Source organism: Conger conger, chromosome 5, assembly GCF_963514075.1.
Source record: "Conger conger chromosome 5, fConCon1.1, whole genome shotgun sequence".
NCBI classification, from domain to species: domain Eukaryota; kingdom Metazoa; phylum Chordata; class Actinopteri; order Anguilliformes; family Congridae; genus Conger; species Conger conger.
Window position 1 is genome coordinate 5,361,992 of NC_083764.1, and position 20,665 is coordinate 5,382,656.

At 45.3% G+C, this 20,665-nt stretch overlaps 1 protein-coding gene across 1 annotated transcript in view; it reads right to left on the reverse strand.

Moving 5' to 3' along the window:
- The window catches only part of sgk1 (serum/glucocorticoid regulated kinase 1), a 40,120-nt gene that overhangs the window by 6,105 nt on the left and 13,350 nt on the right, over positions 1–20,665 (reverse strand). Inside the window, 3 exon segments of the mRNA XM_061241477.1 lie at positions 51–126; positions 7,976–8,036; positions 13,486–13,695. Coding sequence (XP_061097461.1) covers positions 51–126; positions 7,976–8,036; positions 13,486–13,695 — 347 coding nt within the window.

A 20,665-nucleotide genomic window follows, 5' to 3' on the forward strand; every position in this document is an offset into this window, starting at 1 on the left:
TCTTTCAAAGGCTGTTAAAAAACGGATTCAATGGAATGGAAAGCACTTACTGCTTACAGGCGTACGAGTTTGTGGCCAGCTTCTGAATGAAATCGTTTAATCCCATTCTCCTCTGTTTCATAAAAGCTGCAAACAGAGAAAGAAGTACTTGAAATGAAAGCAAAAGCAAGAAGAAAAAAAACAAAAACAAAACAAAAAAACCCAGCAAACGAAATGATGCAAATAGGAAGTACACACACAGCCTCTTTTGTATTCTTTCTTTTACTTTCGCTAATAGAAAGGGATGAGGCTTAATTACCAGAAAGGATAGTTACGACCCCTCTCATTTTAGAGTAGGTGAGAGCCGGTGGGTCTGACTCAGTTCTCCTGATCGTCATTATTGCGCCTCTTTTCGCCGATAGGTCCAGTACAAAGCCCAAGCTGTGTTTGACCAACTGAATACTAGATGCTGCTCGGTCTTCTCTACTTATACGGACCCGGGGGCGGAGACGCTACGCAAGTAATGTGATCTCGTGGTTAGTTTCCAGGGGCGGTTCCTAACTGTGTGACACACGGAGGGGGCGTTCCTGCATCGTTCGTTCCAAAGAGCGCATTCGGCTGTGATAGGCTGACGCGTCAACACGCTAGGTCCCAGTGGAAGATTTTCTTCTTCTTTCGTCGAATAAAACATTAACCCCTCGATTATTCCCATCAGCTCCGCTGACGTAGCTCCACCCGCAGCCGGCTGGCGTCACTCACCACACAACGAACGCTTTCACAACCGACAACTAACAGAAAGGACTGTCTGTACAGTGAAGACAATTTGTACTATTCCATATTACACAAACGTCAGTTTTTATAAGCATTACTACATAATTAGTCAGGAAGTGACCATTCTTGCAAATTCTTTAGATTTGCATTACAACATTAAAATAATAGATGCTTATTTAACCTAAGTCTCGTGTATTTTTTTATGAATGATAACCCACTTTTCCAATGCAACTAAAACTGGTTATTTAAAAACTGTATTTGCATAAATGATTAATGCTTGCAGATACAGTGCTGAATTGGAAAGGCCAATAAATCCCATATTTTAAACAACTTACTGCATAAGGGTGTCTCATCTAATATTGTAGCCTGCCTCGTAGACACTTGTCATACAAACAAAAACAAAGGAGAAATTCGATCGTTAAAGTTTTGATTCTAGGGTATAACCGTGTTTCGACTTGTTAACATTTTTTTTTTAAAGACATGCATGACTCATAACAACGAGTTTACAGACGAACGTTGGGGAGGCGTTCACGGAATATCTGTTGACAGCAAGGCTGTCGATTCATACGTGGAAAAGTACAAGTTTGAGCACACGAATAGGCTACACAATGACGAGAACAAGTTCTAGCGCTGTCACGCAATCTATCCCAGACCTACTGCATTTTTAAAGAACTATCGATACACTGACTTTCATTTTTAACAAGGGCACATCGATGGTGTTTTCAGAGGTAATTGTGGACCGTTTTATTGTGACCCCCAATTAGACTTAATTTAACGTTCAAGCAACATTATATTCAGATACCGTATGCTAGTGCTAAACGGGCACCTGAGCGTGCAAGGGTTACATAACATCCCAGACAAACTTTAAATATATATATATATTGTAATTATATGTACATTGGATTCTGCACCAGTTAATACACTAATTGCACTATTAGAATGCACAATCGAGCAACCCTGTACATGGACGAAACGTACAGCCCGATTTTCTTGGACTATTCAGCTGTAGCCTAAGTATCGATGCAACCAACGTGATCCAATCCGAGCGCACGATCACAAATCAGTCAAAATTATCACTCTTTAATTCATGTGGTAAACAATATGTGTAATTATGAAATATGATAGCAGATCAAATTCGACAGTCCACATCGTTGTTATTGCCACGAAAGAACGGTGCCAACCGGCTGCACCTAAGTGCACCTTAATTGAGAAACTGAGTTAAAATAAAAACTATGCTATATTTTCAGCACCACAAAAAGTCGAATCGCACAGAAGAGAATAACGCCGACTGAGGCGCAACATTTTAGAATGCAACATTAACTTCGCGTAGGCTATACTCTATACTCTATAACGAAACTTGGGGAAAAAATAAGCTTTGAAAACGCAATTAGTTCGAACCATGCACGACAACAGTAACAGCATCAAAACTAACCTTTAATCTCTGCAGAAGTCCTCATGTTTATTATTTTATTTTCCGCACGACAGCAGAGCTTTCAGCAGACCTTTCCGGGCGTTAAAATAAAACTCTGGCTTGCTGCGGCTACATATATCCGCCCAGAGCCATCACACTGTACAGGACTATTTGCATAGATAAGAAAGAATACTGTCCAAAATCAGGTCAGCGCCTGTAAGGTGAACCGGGCGTTGCGCTAGTGGATATTGTCCATTTGTACCCAGAACATCTACTGTACAATATGTCAAGACCTGCCGATGCATTGTTCCAGCTCTCTGCCCTCAGCCCACAGAACTACTGTACAAAAACAACTTTGCCCATACCGAAACTTCAAAGTAGTCTACAAGCATCTCAGCGGTAACAGATCACAATACAATGCGCTCGCATAGTCTTTCAAACGGGTAAATTGAAAATGAATAATTGGATATTAACTCACAAGTCAGCGTAGACGCTTTGTCTTTCATCTGGTCACAAAAACGGCAGCACACCAACTGTAGCCTACTTGGTATAACTTGGATGGAAAGGAATTCGCCCAAGAAGTAGCATTCCGCTCCTTACGAACCAAGCACCGGATATCTTGGGGCGGAGAACGAGAACGTCTCCGCCCCTTTAGTTTGGTCGCGAAACTTTGGAAGAATGCCCGTCCAACCACGCGCACTCGCCTTGTCCGTTATCTAAATCTGAATTTACTGGATGGATTAGTGGTCATTACTTTTTCCATATTAACCAGGTGCACAACATGAACCTTTTCATTATGAATAACCAGTATAATTCAATGTAGCAGAGTAAGCGAACTGGAACAGTGTGTTGTTGTGAATTAACACAAAAAGGTGAACAGGCCATGTGTATGTGATGACAGCACCGTTTCGGCTCATCAATCGCTTCCTGTCTGAATTCTTGGATGGAGTCGGGAGATCTTTTTGCATAATGTAGCCTACGGTTAATAAACCAAGAGAAAAAACATATTAGTTGTCAGTGGGTATAAGTGCCCTTGGAGACTTCACAAAGAGGGGGCACTCATTCAGCAGGCCCTGTTGGTCATTAACTTTGAGTAACACTCAAAAGCAGTCCAGCGATCACTAAAACCAACTCAAACTGTGAAGCAAATTCTTGTGTTTGAATACAGCCAAAGTTATGGACAAATTGTCATTTGAATACAGCCAAAGTTACGGACAAATTGTTGATTGAATAGAGGGCATTGTCCGTTTCTCTGCCCTGGCCTCTCCCAGGTCTTCCTTGCGTCTTCAAGTAAGTGGAAAAGCTTTCAGCCTCATGTCCTTTGAGTATATCGCAGGGATATAGATGGAACAGGAATTCACTCCCTCTCCGTATACATTGCACAAAAGCCAAATGAACCAAAATGCACAATGCAGTGCTCCAAAATCCTGATACTGAGGCTCCAAGAGGTCAGGCTCTCCAGAATGAGTAATGGAAACGGGAGATGGGCCTGAATGTAACCAAACACACGTAAATGTTTGTGTGCCATTTCACTTTTGGGCCAAAAGCAGACCAAGTGTAACCAGCTAGATTGAGATCCTACTGCATATCTGGTATACAGTCTTTAGCAGTTTTTTTTTAACAGTTTTCGTGAATGGATTTGCAAACCCTCGCATATGTGCGGGTTCTTTATCGACCCTTGCAGCGTGGAGAACTGGTCCAACGAAGTCCTTAAAGTGTGGATGTCTGTACAATTGAGTCATTGCTATTGTTCTATTCGCAGATCATGGTGCGTGATCTGTTTCAGCTGAGTATCCGGCCAAATATGAATATCTCTGTGATGTAACAGATTGGGATGTGTGTAAATTAGTTATGTAAAAGAGACCACGGGCGTCTTGTTTCACAATGACTGTAAAACTTGTTCCCATGAATGAGTTGCACATGTGGTCATGTATTGGTCAACTGTTTATCTATTGTTTATGTGCAATAACTATTTATATTGTTTGCTTGTAGTGGTTTATATGTTCCGTGCAGATTGAGGTGGCACAAACCAGGTGGGTTAACAAAAATTGCAAAATATTTATTTTACTGTCGGCATCGGTCAAACATTTGGTTTGAGAAGGGAGGAAAAAGCGGGTATAAAATGGGCCCAGAAGTATGTTTATCACTCCATAATAATATGGCAAGAGCCTATTACTCTGAATGGTTTTTCCAAAACAAGCTGAGGTCACTTGCTTGTTGATGACATCACTCTGAGTTGTTGGCCTTGTGATGATGAAGAGCAGGTGGGGGTTCCACACATGCAGCCACTTGCCTCTGACCAATCACGTCTCTACAGACAGGCAGCCTGTAGCCTAGTGGCTAAGGAACGTGACTGGCTCCGGTGTAGCCATGATACAATCCACACAGCCGTTGGGCCTTGAGCAAGGCCCTTAACCCCGCATTGCTCCGGGGGAGGATTGTCCCCTGCTTAGTCTAATCAACTGTAAGTTGTAAGTAAGTGGCCGTAGGGGGCGGCCTGTAGCGTAGTGGTTAAGGTACGGTAAGGTAAATGAATGGGACACGCAAGGTCGGTGGTTCTAATCCCGGCGTTGCCACAATAAGATCTGCACAGCCGTTGGGCCCTTGAGCAAGGCCCTTAACCCTGCATTGCTCCAGGGGAGGATTGTCTCCTGCTTAGTCTGATCAACTGTACGTCGCTCTGGATAAGAGCGTCTGCCACATGCCAATGTAATGTAATAATGGATAATAGTGCACATTCTTACTACAGTTACAGTTACAGTCTTATTACAGTTAATCTAAGGTAAGCTGTGCACGTGTAACCTCACTGTGCCCTGTGAAGGAGACAGCACTGGGACGTGAGTCCGGTTCATTTCCCTGAGGCCGTCCATATCCCAGTCTCACGCGCATGTTCCGCTGTGACAGGCCCCCGTTCTCATCCCCCTCTCAATAGCGCTGTCCGAGCAGCAGTGGGGTGAAATATTTACTGAAGACTCCATCCTGGGATCTCAATGCCCCCTCTACTCCTCCCCCCCTTCCTCCTCTCTCCTCCTCCCCCTCTCTCCTCCTCCTCCCCCCCTGCCCCTCTCTCCCCCTCCTCCTCCCCCTCCTCCCCCTCCTCTCTCCCCCTCTCCTCCTCCTCCTCCCCCTCTCTCCTCCCCCTCTCTCCTCCTCCTCCTCCTCCTCCTCCTCCTCCTCCTCCTCGCACAGTGGGATTACTCCACCACCAGCAACAGCGAGGCTGACTCCTCATTTCCACCCTGAAAAAAGAGCCCCGTGACTCTCTCGACTGGCCAAAACCCTGTCCGAGCGCTCCCAGAGATCAATACTCCAGGAAGTGACCTTATGTGCCGCAACTGCTAATTTTCTCCCCCCGCCCCCCCCCCCGCCCCGCCCTCCCTCCCTCCCTCCCTCCCAGGTCTTACATCACACTCCTCTGTGCTTTCACTCCAGTGCAAATATCTCGCCAGATAATGAACCGCATCCAGGTGTACCTTTCAAAGGGAGGGCAGAATCAGGTGAACAACACAAGCCGTCGTCACCCCAGACGGACACGTACGTGGACTCCAGTTCCCCAAATTTCACCCCTAATTCACAGGAGGTTGACGGGTAATTAACACCCAAAGCCAATCTGGTTGTTGGCTTAATCCTGTTAGTGAGATTCCTAGAAAACCTGCTTTCACAAAATGGCTCAAACAAGGAACCCCAGTATTTCATGAGTAAATGCTAATGTTTCTATGTTACTTTCTGTCTCATGTTCTATGTTCACAGATTATGCTAGTATCAGGGTTGCAGTAAATTACAGTATGAGAAGATGATGAGCTGAACCAGAACTTTAAATGTTAAAGTTAAATGTCAAATGTTAAATTTTGGTTTAACGTTTCCCTGTCAATGCACCAAATCTGAATTAACATCCTAACCAGGGATGCACTACAAGGGCCAATGCATTTAATGATTTTGTGCCAACTTTCGCTCTCAGTTTTTCAGTTAGCTCAATCACATCTTGATCTGAGATTTGTATAAGCACCAGCCACAGCCACAGAGTGTAAGTGCATCCTAAAGATTTTACTGCTCAAGTACAGTACAGGGGCGAACCAGCAGATTTTATCGACCTGTCAGAACACTCCAACTAAGGTAATGTTTCGGAACAAAAACCAGCACACAGACCGGCCCTCCAGGACTGGCATTGTGCACCCCTGCCCTAAATTGACTCGATTAAGATGAAAACTAGGCCCCGGTTTTAGTGCACGTGATAAAAGTGAAAGGTTTTACCTGACAACGTTAACACGGCTCCCCTGTCCCTTGCAGAAAACATCTCTGGAGTCTTTAACGTCTGCTCTGCCACTGCACTGGACAGCGCCCGCAGGAGCCCTGGGGTTTTGTGAGTCCGGGGGAAACCCTAGCATACGCGCTCTAAACGTTACATAACCGGCTGAAAGGCCCGGCGCTGCCAAACTGGCCAACTGAAACCGGTGATCTTTTCCTGTGTGAATAGGAACAGAGCGGGTCCCAGTCAATGGGCCCCATTCACAAGGGCCCTCCAGGGCTGGGGCCTGGGAAGTTTCAATGCCTCTCCATTTCAGACCTTTTCCAGGGCGAGAGACCAACGAGACCAGAGAGAGAGAGGGGGGGGGGGGGGGGGGGGGGATAATTAACTGATTTAATTAGAGCCCAGGTGCAACTTTCAAGGGCTGCAAGTCTCTTCTTTCTCTCTATTTCACTTTCTCACTCTCTCTCTCAATATCTGCCCCTCTCTCTCCTGTCTCTCCTTCCCCTCTACCCTGTATCTCTCTCTCTCTCTCCCTCTCTTCCTCTGTGGGAAAATGCTATGGCCAACAAAGGACACTGGATTGGTGTAAATCATATGTTTATAAATAAAATCAACACAGAGCCAGAGAAAGGTATAAATTACAGCCGCTCCAAGCAAAGTGATTATCCGTCTCATAGGGGATGCAGCTATTGAGCTTCACACTGTATCATTGTTTTCGTGTACAGAGTACTTTTTGTTTAATTCTATTGGTGGAGGGCACAATAACCCAAATAATCATTTAACACGGTTCAAGGTCTGTTTTTATACCGGGGGTAATTCGGTAATTGCGTAACCGCGCTGTTTTCATCCCGGTGCGCTGTTGAGACGGGCAGTGTTTTCGACCGGCTTGCGGTTCTTGTACCGCGGCGCATGCGCACGCTCGCCGCCAGAGAGAGGCGGTGTTGTTGAAACGCGGATCTGTTGAATACATTACCGGCTTCGCTAGAGTGCTGCACTGCAGCAACAGCGCTTCGTTTTAGGGGGGTTGGGGGTTCTCTGCGTCGCCTTCAAATGAATAGCTCCGAGCTCTTAACTGAAACTTTCTCATGATGGCAACTCGTTAATAAAACAGTAGAAGGTAAGCCAGCTTAGATGTTATTCAAGCACCACCAAGAATAGTCTAAATGAGATGTTACGCGTACAAAAAACAACAGGGGGGAAATCAGGAGCTTTATTTTTTTTTACTGGAGGTTTTTCACGAATGAGAAAGTATGGTGTATGAACACATGACTTCATGCAACCACTATTTTCTGTGTTTGTGAGCCTGTGTTTGAGAGAGAGAGAGTGTGCGTGTGTGTGCGTGCGTGTGTGTGTATGTGTGTGTGTGCGCATGCCTGTGTGCGCACGCACGAGTGTTTTGCTTGCGTGTGTTTGTTTCTACACGGAGAACCACAAAGTTTGCCGATCAGTGGTGAGGAGCAGCAATTATAACAGCAAATAAACAGCGTTTATCTTTCCACCCTGCAATTTGGCGGAGCTGCTCCGACAGCGTGCGTGTGACCTGATCCAGCCGGGCCCCGTCTCACCTGAGTCATCAGAGCCGCAGTAGCTGGCCTCCGGAGCGGCCGGGTAGTACAGATCCATCGCCTGCGAACAAACAAAAAAAACACTTTCACCAAACCTTTCCATTACCCTGCGCACTGTAGCGCCCTTTAACCAAAAAGTTCTAGGGTTCTACGGGCCCTACATCCTGCCGAGGTGTCACTGGAGACTATTCGGACAAAACCAAGGAACCCAACTGCTGTTTTTTTTGTTGTTGTTTGACATTAAAATCACTGACTAATTCTGACAAAACCAAGGAACCCAACTGCTGGGTTTTTTTTTGTTGTTTGACATTAAAATCACTGACTAATTCTGACAAAACCAAGAAACCCAACTGCTGGGGTTTTTTTGTTGTTTGACATTAAAATCACTGACTAATTCTGACAAAACCAAGAAACCAACTGCTGTCTTTTTTTGTTGTTTGACATTAAAATCATTGACTAATTCTGACAACCAAGAAACCAACTGCTGTCTTTTTTTGTTGTTTGACATTAAAATCACTGACTAATTCTGACAAAACCAAGAAACCAACTGCTGTCTTTTTTTGTTGTTTGACATTAAAATCACTGACTAATTCTGACAAAACCAAGAAACCAACTGCTTTAGTGAGAGACAAGTAACAGCAGGATCAGCAGACCCTGTTGCCGTGCAGCAGGATCATCCAATCGTGGTCCTCAAGGTCCGAGAACTGCTGGTTTTCCACCCTCCCTTTAGCCGGGAGTCAGGTGAGAAGACAGTCTGACCAATCAGTAGCACTAATTGTTCAGCTAATTACTTGGGAAAAGATAAAACCAGGGCCAGATTTAGATTCAAGGTCCAGATGTGATGATAGTTGCTCTCCAGGGGTCTGGCTGGGGACCCCTGAACTCCAGCCTCAGTGTTCTGCCAGGTCATACTGCCCAGTGTTTGTACATTCACCTTTTTAATGACTCCACTGGGGAGGAATAGCCATCAGACTTGGGTCAAATATGTAATTGTTTTGGATTCAAATACTTTTCTGTGCTCGATTGATCTTGCCTGGTGAAACTGAGCCAACCAGAAGGTAGGGTTTGAGAGTATTTCAGAGGTTCCGATACACCAGACAAACTGAGTAAATAGTAGAAAAGTATTTGAATCCAGAATACTTATGTATTTGACCCTGGTCTGATAGCCATATGTCTTGATTTGACGATAGACAATTCTCCCACCATAAAACCTTGTGGAGATAAAGAGGGTCTCGGGCCTCCTTTAAGTGTGAATGCAAACTTATTATTTTAACTTAATTCAATTCCCTTAAAATAAACAGGAAGGGAAAGTTTTATATTCATCGTATTTTTGCTTCAGGCTCTAGAGCAATTCACACATCGAACAAGTAATTAAGCTTAAGTAAGACGAATGCAGATCTTGATATTCGCTCTTCTTGTGATGATGCGATGTAGCCTGCTCATTTCCTGTCCTGTTTTTTTGTTTTTTTTCTCTCTCAGGGAGATGGCGAATGTGCCACGTCCTCCATCAGCAGAAGTGCCATGCAGCGGATTAAATACGCCGCTCCATTAAACCAAACCACATCCTTCAAATTCAGGGAGCGTAACAGCTCCTTAATTCTGCCTCTGGCTGGGACGGTAACCTTGTTTATTAAAACCCTTGGCCACCCCCCAAAAAATATGACACTGCGCCACGTCGAGTAGAAAAAAAACTACTTCCCAGGTACTGCAGCTTCCAAAAAACAGAACATAAAACCCCACTGATGGAACACAATCCTGTACCCCTCAATATCTGATTTACCACTCCGCTGACAAGAGTGGGTGGGGGAGGTGTAACTTAACAGTGTGTTAAGTTACTTTGGAACTGCACAAAACAGTATGACGCCCCAAACAAAACAAAACAAAACAAAACAAAAACAAAACAACAAAAGATCCCAGGTAACTTCTCAACAGGAGTCATACAGCTGGAACATAATACCAGCCTCCACCCGCTCTCTCCCCCCCCCAACCCCTCCTCCCTTATCCCTGGGACTGGATCCTGTTACACGGGGTGTCTTTAATTCTGCCGTGTAATCCGGTCCCGACAGCTTCTTTAATGGCTCCTCTATCCTCCCCCCACCTGCAATGACTCAGGCCCGGCTGAGGTGAGCCAATCGGAATCCATTACCCGGCCTTCCTTCTCGAACACAATACCGTTCCGTGCGCGACCGAGGAGGAAACTCGCATGCGGAAAAATTCCACCACACGTTCTGGAATCTCACGACACTGCCTCACGAGAGCACGGTCACGAGTGACAGGGGAATTTATATTTGTGCTAAAATACCAGCTGTGGTGCCACATATGTGCAAATTATGGCCGTGTTTGCACGTCTATTTTTACACATCAAGAGGATTTTGTAGCAGCCATTTCAGTGGAAATTTTCAATGGGGGAAGTACAGTATGTGGTCTGCTAATCAGTGACGGGACATTGATATGGAATTGAAAAAACAGTGCCCCATTCTCCTTTTTTTCTTTCACTGGTTAATAACCCTTTGAAGAGTAGGTTTGCTCTGGGAATGTTTCTTTGTCCCAAAATTCCAAGTCAGTGTTCTAGAACCGCATTGCATTCAGTGACCAGCAGTGATTGTCACATCAGCATTAGAACGCTGTTTGAGAACATTCTAACCATTCTAATTTGTGATCTTGCACCTTTTAAAGGGTTAAAACCCTTAACCCGGTGGTGTGACCAATCCGGAGCTGTTGCCTCTCTCTCTCTCTCTCTCTCTCTCCTGTATCGCATTGGCACGCTCCCTCTCTTTTTCCATGACTCACCTGCCGGTCTGCCAGCACTGCATTTCTCCTGTTTTCATCTGGCGTTTTCTGCCCGAGACTGCTGTATCCATAGTAATGGCAAACTAGGACTAACACGGTTTAATTATTCATGCAGGCTTTTCTCTTTGATATCCTACTGTACCCGGCGCGGGAGGAAACATAAATTAAGTGGTATTAGGAAACCCTCCCTCCCGCCAGATGCCAAGACAGTAAAGGAAGTTCTGCGCAACTCTCTTCCCAGAATGCATTTCAGTCATTCCCCACCGTTTCCAGAGAAAAATCGTCTACTGACATGTCAGTTTTTTTTTCTCCGCCAACGTCATTCTAGTTCTGAAGCTTCCGTTTTGGCGAGGATCGCACCAGTTGTAAAGAAAAATACTTCATAAAAAACAAAACTCAGCCCTGTAAGCTGAAATGTTCACCCTTCCCTTCTCAGTCATTGCGTCTCACTGAACGAGTGGCTCCCCCAGTGTGACTGCAGTACCGGTGTTCCACCACTAGGACTCCCATGGAACAGTGTCAGCCGCCTGACACAGGGCCTGTCCCGGCTGCCCTTTAAGGAGTAAACACTTCAACGCCGGCAGAGGAGACATTAACAAAAAGAAAACACCATCTTTCACTTCTTTAGAAATATGCTGCGTGGAGAGAAAGCCTCTGGGCTCAGGTTTTGGGTTATCTCTCCCCGCTGCCTCTCCTGTCTCACACACAGGCAGGGCTCCTGGCCCTTTCAGTGCTCAGAGAAACGATAAAGTCTGAGGGGCGATCTCTGGAGTGGGATTACGGAGAGCCTCGCTCCGTAACTCTTTTAAGGTTTTTTTTATACCGTACAGTACACACAGGAAATGTAAGATAACTCACATGCAGCACCAGTCAAAAGATTGGACACACCTTGTCCCTGTTCTGCTTCTCCTGATCGATGTTTTATTTCCAGTGCAGAGTTTAAGCCATATAACGCTAAAGTAAATATTACATTCATTCTTCATGGAAAAATAGTGTAAACAATATTGCAAATTGAGACATTTATTATATTGAATATTTTCCACCGAAAGTGCTCCTCATACCTCCAGCCCTGGCTAACGTTAGCGGCGTGCTGAACGTGTGGCACGAGAGAGCCCTCCTATTGTGAACCAGAGAGGAAGAACAGAGGAGGGTCGCCATGCCAACCCGTGTTTGAAAAAATAACACGTTTAACTGAAAAAAGGAAGGGCTTGACCATTGCTCTTCTTCCAGGTTTCCAGAGAACCACAGACTCTGTGCTAGTGTTATTTTTGACTCTGAAATCACCAACTAATTCGGAAAGAAACCAAGAAATGGGGAGTCAACCGTGTTATCAACTGCTAATTATCAACAGTGGCCAAATTACGTAGTGAGCAACAAGTAAAATCACACCCCGTGGCTCTACGGGAACAGGAGTGGGGAACCATTGCACTGGACTTTGCTTTACAATCTCCGTTTCTGTACACTGACCTTTTCTTAATGACCCTTATTTTTATAATCTTCCTAAACGTTCCGTCTGTGTGCAGCATTGACCAACTGTTTCACAGCTCTCTGTGGGCCCAGAGAGGGCCCTGCTAGCCCCTAGCGCTCTTTAGTTTGCCCACGACGCCTGGCATAAAAATAGCTTGTCAGCACATCTGCTGCCCCAAAACGAGTGCCGGCCATTCCGGCTCAAACCGAGAGCCCGCAGGACTCATAGCGGAAAAAACAGAGAGATTTGTGGAAGCTGTTAAAAAAAAGAAATAGGAGCCTGTTGGCTCGTTGGCTCGTCGGAGGTTTGATCCTCGACGGTGAGCTCATTTCAACTGTGGCAGCCATTCCGGCTCAAACCGGGAGCCCACAGGACCCATTGCAGAAGCTCATTTGAACTGTGCTTTAGGAAGATAATATTAGCGGTGAGCCGATCACAATAGGGGCTCTGCGAAAGGTGTTTTTCTTTTTGCTCAGGCATGTCTGTGCTTTATTTGCACTGGTTATCTGCGTAAGAGAGACCCTTATCCAAGCAGGCTTGCACAACAGTGTAAATAAAATCCATTCACGCAGCCGACTACGAGATGAGTTAACTTAGGTAACCCCAGGAATATTTTTGTCAGCTGTGCTGGAATGTATACCTCTAAATCCTTTCTTTCACAAGCCCTGTTTTAACCAATTCAATGGTACCTTTATAAACCATACAGAGCACATTGCATCTTTGGCAGGTTAAATGACCATTGCATTAAAACAATATATGCCTTTGTAAATGCCTACTGTAAATGCTACTGTATCTGTCAGCCAGCATGACAAAGGTGTTACAAAGTCCCCTTGATTGCTGTTTTTAACTGAAGGGCCAGGTGTGGGAGTTTACCTGTCCAGAACGGAACAGGTGGGTCTGTTTGATGGTGTTACCCCACCTGTGAGGTGTTCAGCTGAACGTTGCAGCTAAGGTTGGCAGACTCTGTCAGTCAGTAGTTCCATTCCAGCAAAGGTATTATATTTACTGAACAGATGTTCAACTCTTTAATGGCTAAATCAGTCACAGATTTGGGCCTGAAAACCAGCCGGGTTCCTCCAGAGATTTCTTCCCATCGGCGGTTTTTCTCCCCACTAGGGAGTCTTTTTCTTTTTACCTCACATGCTTGGTATTTATTATTCCAGGTCTGGTGTTTGCCCCTTTTTGCTCTCCTGTAAGGAACCATGCGCGCGGGGTCGTGTAGCAGGGGGGAAGGTGAAAGCTGCGGACCCACCTGCGTGCGTTCCCGGGGCTGCCACACCTCCTCCATGGCGTAGCTGACGAAGGGGCCGCTGCAGACGCAGCACTCCAGCATCACGGGCGTGGCCAGGAGGGGCGTGGCCCTCAGCGACCAGGGACACACCCCCTCCTGCTCCTGCTCCCGGCAACCGGCCTTCTGCTTACTGTCGCCGTGGTGACGGCTCAGCATCTTCCACTTCCTCACCTGGAAGGTATGGAGGCCCACGCATATGCACACACACACACACACACACACACACACACACACCCATGCACACACACACACACACACACACACACACACACACACACCCATGCACACACATGCACACACACACACACACCCATGCACACACACACACACACACACACACGCACACACATGCACACACACACACACACATGAACACACACACACACACACACACCCATGCACACACACACACACACACACACACAACCATGCACACACACACACACACACACATGCGCACACACACACACACACACACACCCATGCACACACACACACACACACCCATGCACACATGCACACACACACACATGCACACACACACACACCCATGCACACACACACACACACACATGCACACACACACACACACCCATGCACACACACACACACACACACACACACCCATGCACACACACACATGCACACACATGCATACACACACATACACATGCACACACATGCATACACACACACACACACGCATACACACATGCACGCACACAAACACACGCATACATTAGAGGTTGTTAGATTCCAAGTTCTAAGAGGTTATTTTTTTTTCAGAAATATTCACAAAAACAAAAACACTTGCTGGAAAAATATGCAGCCAGACGGTTTTGATTTAATGAACTGGATTGTGCTGCATGTTGAGTAGCACGCTGTACGGTGCAGTTTTGGGTTAGCGTGTCGATTGAGAGGACAATAACAGGGACTGCCGACTTTTACTGAACCACATCAAACGGTACAGAATGTGGGTTTAAAGTTTAAAGTGCATTGTCTGGCCTGTGAAAACAAAAGCTGAGATATATGTAAGGCCTGGATTCAGTTCCCTTAAACTATGCACAGAAGTAGCCAGTGGTCTTTTTAAAGCTAACACGTTTTCATGAATTCCTGAACTTTCGATGGTGTTTGTGGAAAACACACACATCTGATTTAGATTTGAATCAAAGGACAAACGTTGATTACATCACAGCCTCAGAATAATCAGCTTCCTGAGCACATGAAAAAATGAACAGCAAATAACATTCACACGCAACAAAGCTGCAAAAAAAAAAATCCCAAAAAATTCAGTCTTCACCTCCTGCACTTCCCCGTCCCCTCCCTCTTGCCTCTGTGAACCGGGATCCCATTGGCTCATAATTTCGAGAGCTCGTTTCTGATTGGACACTGCGGTCTCCATATGCCGGGCTGCATTTTGTCATGGAAAGAAAGGTCAGGGGTCAGACTCCATAGGTGCCGGGGGAACATTCCGGAGAGGGCCGCTTGCGTAACCTCGGCCTTGACTCAGTTCTGCCCGCTTTCTAGGTGAGCGTTTATCGCTGCTTCAGATGAGCCCTTATCAGGACCTTATCCTCTAATGGCCAACATAAATACCCGCTGGCTCTACAAGGAGCGCTTATTTAACCACTGCAGACTGAAACTGACATAAAAAAAGCATTCACTTACAGAAGCCAACGGGAGTTACCATACACGGTACACAGAGCTTATTTGCAATGGGTTACTAATGGCATTTAAATGTCTTAATATATTACATTATTAATATGTCATAATATTATATAACACAGATCCTTTTATGCAATATGCTTTGTGTCAAACGGGCGTCCCGTTTCCTTGGTGTGTCACAGTCCGATAATGAAGTCTCACCCCACGCTCAAAACTAACCACTCACGCACCTCTCAGTTTCTGCAGCGCGTGAAGTCCCACAGGGCGAGCCGCAGCCAATCAGTCACACCATCAAACAATGGCCGGTCCGGACGGGCGACACCGCAGACTGAATCATCGGCTCGTCTCGTTCAGTGACAGCCGCAGCGGCCCGTGTGTACAAGAGCCCGGGACACGAGCCGTAGCTTTCCTTCTTTAATGGACGGATAATGCTGCGTGTGTGAATCTGTCACATACGGACGCGATCGGGCCTGGACCCTCACGATGCCAGCCCTCAGGGGGGGGGGGGGGGTAGGGGCTTGTCCAATCAGCTGCAGCCGCTGCGCTGTGTGTCATTCACACCGTTCCGGGCCGGGAGCCACAGGCCACGGCGGTCAGATCTGACTTTTAATGTCATTTCAGGATGTCATGAACTCGCCTTGACCCCCCCAGTCATCAGGGATCCGACACCAATCCCGCGCCGGCCGGACCGGGGCCTCCGCACGGTACCGGCTCAGAGCGGCTTGCTCCAGCGCTGTCTCCCTATCGCACCATCACAACACACAGCTCATTACGTAATCTCGCCGGAGATAAGAGCGGCTTACGCTCAAGAGGTCAGGAGGGGCCCGGGCTTCTAATGCGCGCGGCACTGCAGCAATGGGACAGCGGCTATGGGAACTGGGTTCTGCAATCGGGAGGTCATGGGTTCACATCCTGGGAGGGATTTTTGATTGTACCCCTGGAAAAGGTAGCGTCCATGGCCTGGGGTTTTGCTGGATGTGCGGCAGATCTGGACGGAGGGCAGATGTCGGTGTGGCCTTCCTGCATCGGAGCCTAGTCACCCAACTTGCCATCACACTTTCTGACACACATTTTTTCCTCAGGCACAATTAGTGTTTCAACGAGGTGTCACCTCAAAATAGCCCCTGTCCCCAACCGCGCCGCTCTGCGAAAAAAACCCTCTCTAGTTATGAACATTACATAAAAAAACGTGAGTTACGTAATTCAAGGACTATTCATTTACCCGGCAGGTCGGTAAACAGTAGCGGCACAGTGTCAACTGAACCGATGCCCCTGCCTCATTTCACGGAGTCAAAATGTTGACATTCATATTCGTAGCAGCAGGAACAGTTTCACAAGCCGGAGCAAGACTTCGAGGCACCCGTCTGCGGGGCGGAACACACACCGAACCCCGGCAGTGATGGTGTGTGTTCTCTGATAGCGCATTAGCATTTGGTCCTGGTCTCCAGGCCCCCGGACAGCTCAGCTCATTGCTGGGGAATCATAAATCCATACCTCTAATCCTCCGACTCTCTTAATTTCCCAGAGAAGATACCCCCCTGGCCCCAGTGAGGAAGTGCACCACACACACGCACACACACACACACACACACACACACACACACACACACACTCTGCGCCCGCTTTCACACCTCAGCCGGGCTCTCGGTGGGGAACGGAGAGAGAGAATATATCTCCTCCGTTTTCTCCCGTTCTGTCGTACATAGAGGCAGGGAGCAGTTCTGTGTCTGATTTAGTGTGTAAATGCTCCCGTGTGCAAAAGGTTTGTAAAAAAAACTAAAACAAAAAAAAGAAATAACATAAAAGAAACACATATGGAGAATAGAGAAGTCAAGTATTTGGACAGCGGTGAAATTTCTGTTCTTTTGGCTCTGTACTCCAGCACATTGGATTTGAAACAAAGCAATTTGTTTTTAAAGAAATTAATGTGGCTAACGTGCACACTGTCACCTTTAATTTAAGGGTGTTCACAATCCATCTCAGGTGATCCCTGCTTTCTACGTTCCTACATCTCCATACATGATTGGACAGTTTTCTTCTCAGCTGTTTCTGATTCAGTCAGGTGTATTCAAGCAGAATTGTACGACTGTCCAAATACATATGGACTGCACTGTATGTGTTGTAGGACTGGGATATATAATTCTTACACGAATTCACTAGTTTTTAACATATGAAATCTAATTTGTCACTATAGAAAAAAGGGCCTGTGATCATGTCAAAATACAAATATTTTCTATAAGCTCTGCATAAATGTCCACATGAGCATGAGATCCCATCGACAAAATTTTGTCATCAAGAAATGTCTCCAATGCAATCAATCAAACCATTCATCTTATCATCTTAAATGGACGAGCTGAAACGGGTTGTGGGCCAATCGATGAGGCGGGGCGGAGGCAGAATTATTTGATTTTAAGTTGTGTGTGTCTGTCTCAGGCCGCGGTAATGATTACAGAGACCGTCAGCAGTCTCCAGACACAGATCCCCTCCTTCCTCATTCCTGAGAACTTAACCCTGTCTCAACGACTGCTGCCGCACCAGTGCTGCTTGGAAAGTTACAAGCAAATGAGCATTTTTTCTTTACTTGATGGTAGAATTTGGCGGCCATTTTGATTAATCCTGTCGATCAGCCTATGGCCTAGTGGCGATGGTGCCTGACAGGGACATGGAAGGTTGGTGGTTCAAGCCCCGGTGTCGCCACAATAAGATCCACACAGCCAAGGCCCTTAGCCCCACATTGCTCCAGAGTGTCTCCTGCTTAGTCTAATCAACTGTAAGTTGCTTTGGATTTAGCGTCAGCTAAAACAAAAAAAACAGTATTAATTGTTAGATCTTGCCAGAGGCAGATTGAGAGTTAGCATCAGTACTCTAATGAAGCAATTGTGTTGAATTAGGCGTCCTATAATACAATCCCTTCCCTAGAATACATAACAGTAGATATTCATTCAAAATGCAAAACTTTGAAAAAAATGTGTGGCCAGCACTGTAACCAGCCGGCCCTAAATCTCTTGAGTCACGGCTGGTCCTTATATAGTCCGTATTGGGATGTTGAAACTTTATCGCTAGGTTGAGGTGTAATGCCCTGTTTTAGAAAGCTTGGCTCGGAAGGACAAACAAACTCCTGTTTGAAGAAGAGAGTTTTTGGCTCACTTATCTTTCCTCGGAACAATCTGTATGTTCCCCAGAAATGCTCCATTGTCAAAAGAAGAGCGATTGGGACACCTTTTATTTTTGCAAAGTAAACTTGCGTTTGTTTATCAAAGGCATATAAAAAAAAAAAAAAAGCTTCCAAAGAATACCAAGAGTGCTTTTATGGAACAATGGCCTTTATTCAACTGACATTAATCCTTAACTTCGACAAATGAATGCAACACTTTGATCACCAAAAATGAACTATGTTGACCACTTGAGTTTATCTGTAAGGCAAAGTGAAAGACAAACATGGATTGAATCAAGGTCAGTCTACATTAAAGCAGTCTACATTAAAAGGTAAGGTTTAGGTGACTTCTTGCCAAAGGTCATTATCAGTTTTAAAAATGTAATATTTGTTATACGAAGGTCTGAAGGTCTGAAGGATCCTGAAGTATTTAAGTATTTGTACTTAAATAAATTGCTAAATATTGCTGAAGTTTTTAGTATGTATGTATTTGATTTGAGAATTTTTCTAAAAATAAACATTTAAGATACTCATCTAGCAATCACGCTTTTTGTTTAATGCGGTGTACTGTACACAGGAAACTATAAACTGTTCATGCAGCATCAAAGTTTGGACACTCTTCAAACACCAACAGGAAATAACTCTGAAACTGAACATTGTGAAATATCATAACATTTATGGAAACAGAGCCCTAAAGTAATAAAGGCTACCTGTGAGGCGGTTGCTAAAAATATGAAATTGTTAATGACATATTGCAGGCCTTATTTAGCAGTGGGCATAGGTCCAGGGCATACAGTAAGTGACCAATAAAGTCTTGGGAACAAGGTCGTTGTCAAGGTAATATAGCACATTCAGAAACGCCATGGCTGGCACTGAATCTCAACCATTTCGCAACCGTTTCACGACCGTTTCACAACCATTTCACAACCGTCTCACAACAGGTTCACACAACTGCTTCACGCGTCAGTACGGATGGCACTGAATTCCACTGAAGTTGATGTGTAACAGAAGCTGTGTGAACACTGCTTTTCCTGGATGACTCAGTGGCTCACCTCTGAGACGAGTGTTCAGATCCGAACGTCCAGTTATAAACGTCGCATTATGCCGATACTATAGAAATAATGGAACGGAATGTAATGTGCATATATTCATATGTTCAGACATTACAATCACGCGTTTAATGTTTAAGAAACATCCCAATGAATATCTCAATCTTGGTCACGTGTTTGATCTTTCTGAAATGTTACTTCTGTGTTACACAAAAAGTCCCAGCTACTGTAACACACATCCTACGATGTTACTGGGACCTGTGTGTTTTGACAGTGTTATAACGTTGGCTCTACATGGCAGTGACATTGTGAGAACATTTGGGGCTGGCTGGGTATATTGTTTATGAAAACATGAGCTATGGATTGTTGTATATACCCTCTCGGTTCTTCCTCCTCTTTGAAGATAAGTGTAATTAACCCCGGAGGCATCGCCCGACGGGCAATAGAACACGGTGGGTGGAAGATTAACCAGGGCTTCATTAACTCACCCTCCGGCTGCAATTCTCCGTTCGCTAAAATCCTTACGCGGATACCGCCGGCAGTACTGGCAGTAAAAAGCTGTTCACGTGCGAGAGTGCTGTCGGCTCAAAGTTGACAGGAGGTAATCGTTTTTTTATTTCTTTATTCTTAGCGTTTTAGTCGCTTTCTTCCCAGGCCACACCCTTAGCGTTGATTGGAAAATGTCATTCGATATGGGATCACGCGCTGATGCATTGTGGGATATACTGATCTTTGTTCCATATCACCTGAACACGCGTCGAGGAACATTGTCCAAGCAAATTAAATACTGTTTATCCAAACCCTAAGGGGCTTTCAATCAAAATTAAGGTCCATTGGGGAGATGCACAGCAATGATATTGTTTTGCCCTGTTAGTATTTTATATATTTATTATTATAAGGTTAAGACAGAATGTGAGGATGTTCTGTCTGTCCTTGCATCGACCATTTTCTTTGAAAATGTAATTACATGTCTAGGGACGTCACGCATTTCCAAGAACGTTTCGAATGGTTTGTTTCTCCAAGCTAGTCTCATGTATCAAAGGAGAATGAAAGCCTCTACTCCCTTTCTGCTGAAAACCAATAACAGCTCATTTAAATGAAAGCATTTCTCCTGTTATTTACTTTAACAATTACTGAATGCTCTGAAGGAGTTACATCTTGTTATCTTAACATTACAGAACAGTGATTCAAGAATGCAATTTATTAAATGATAACAGTCAGGCTAAGCGGACACGTTGCTTGCAGTAGTGATATGTGTATCATATCACCTGAA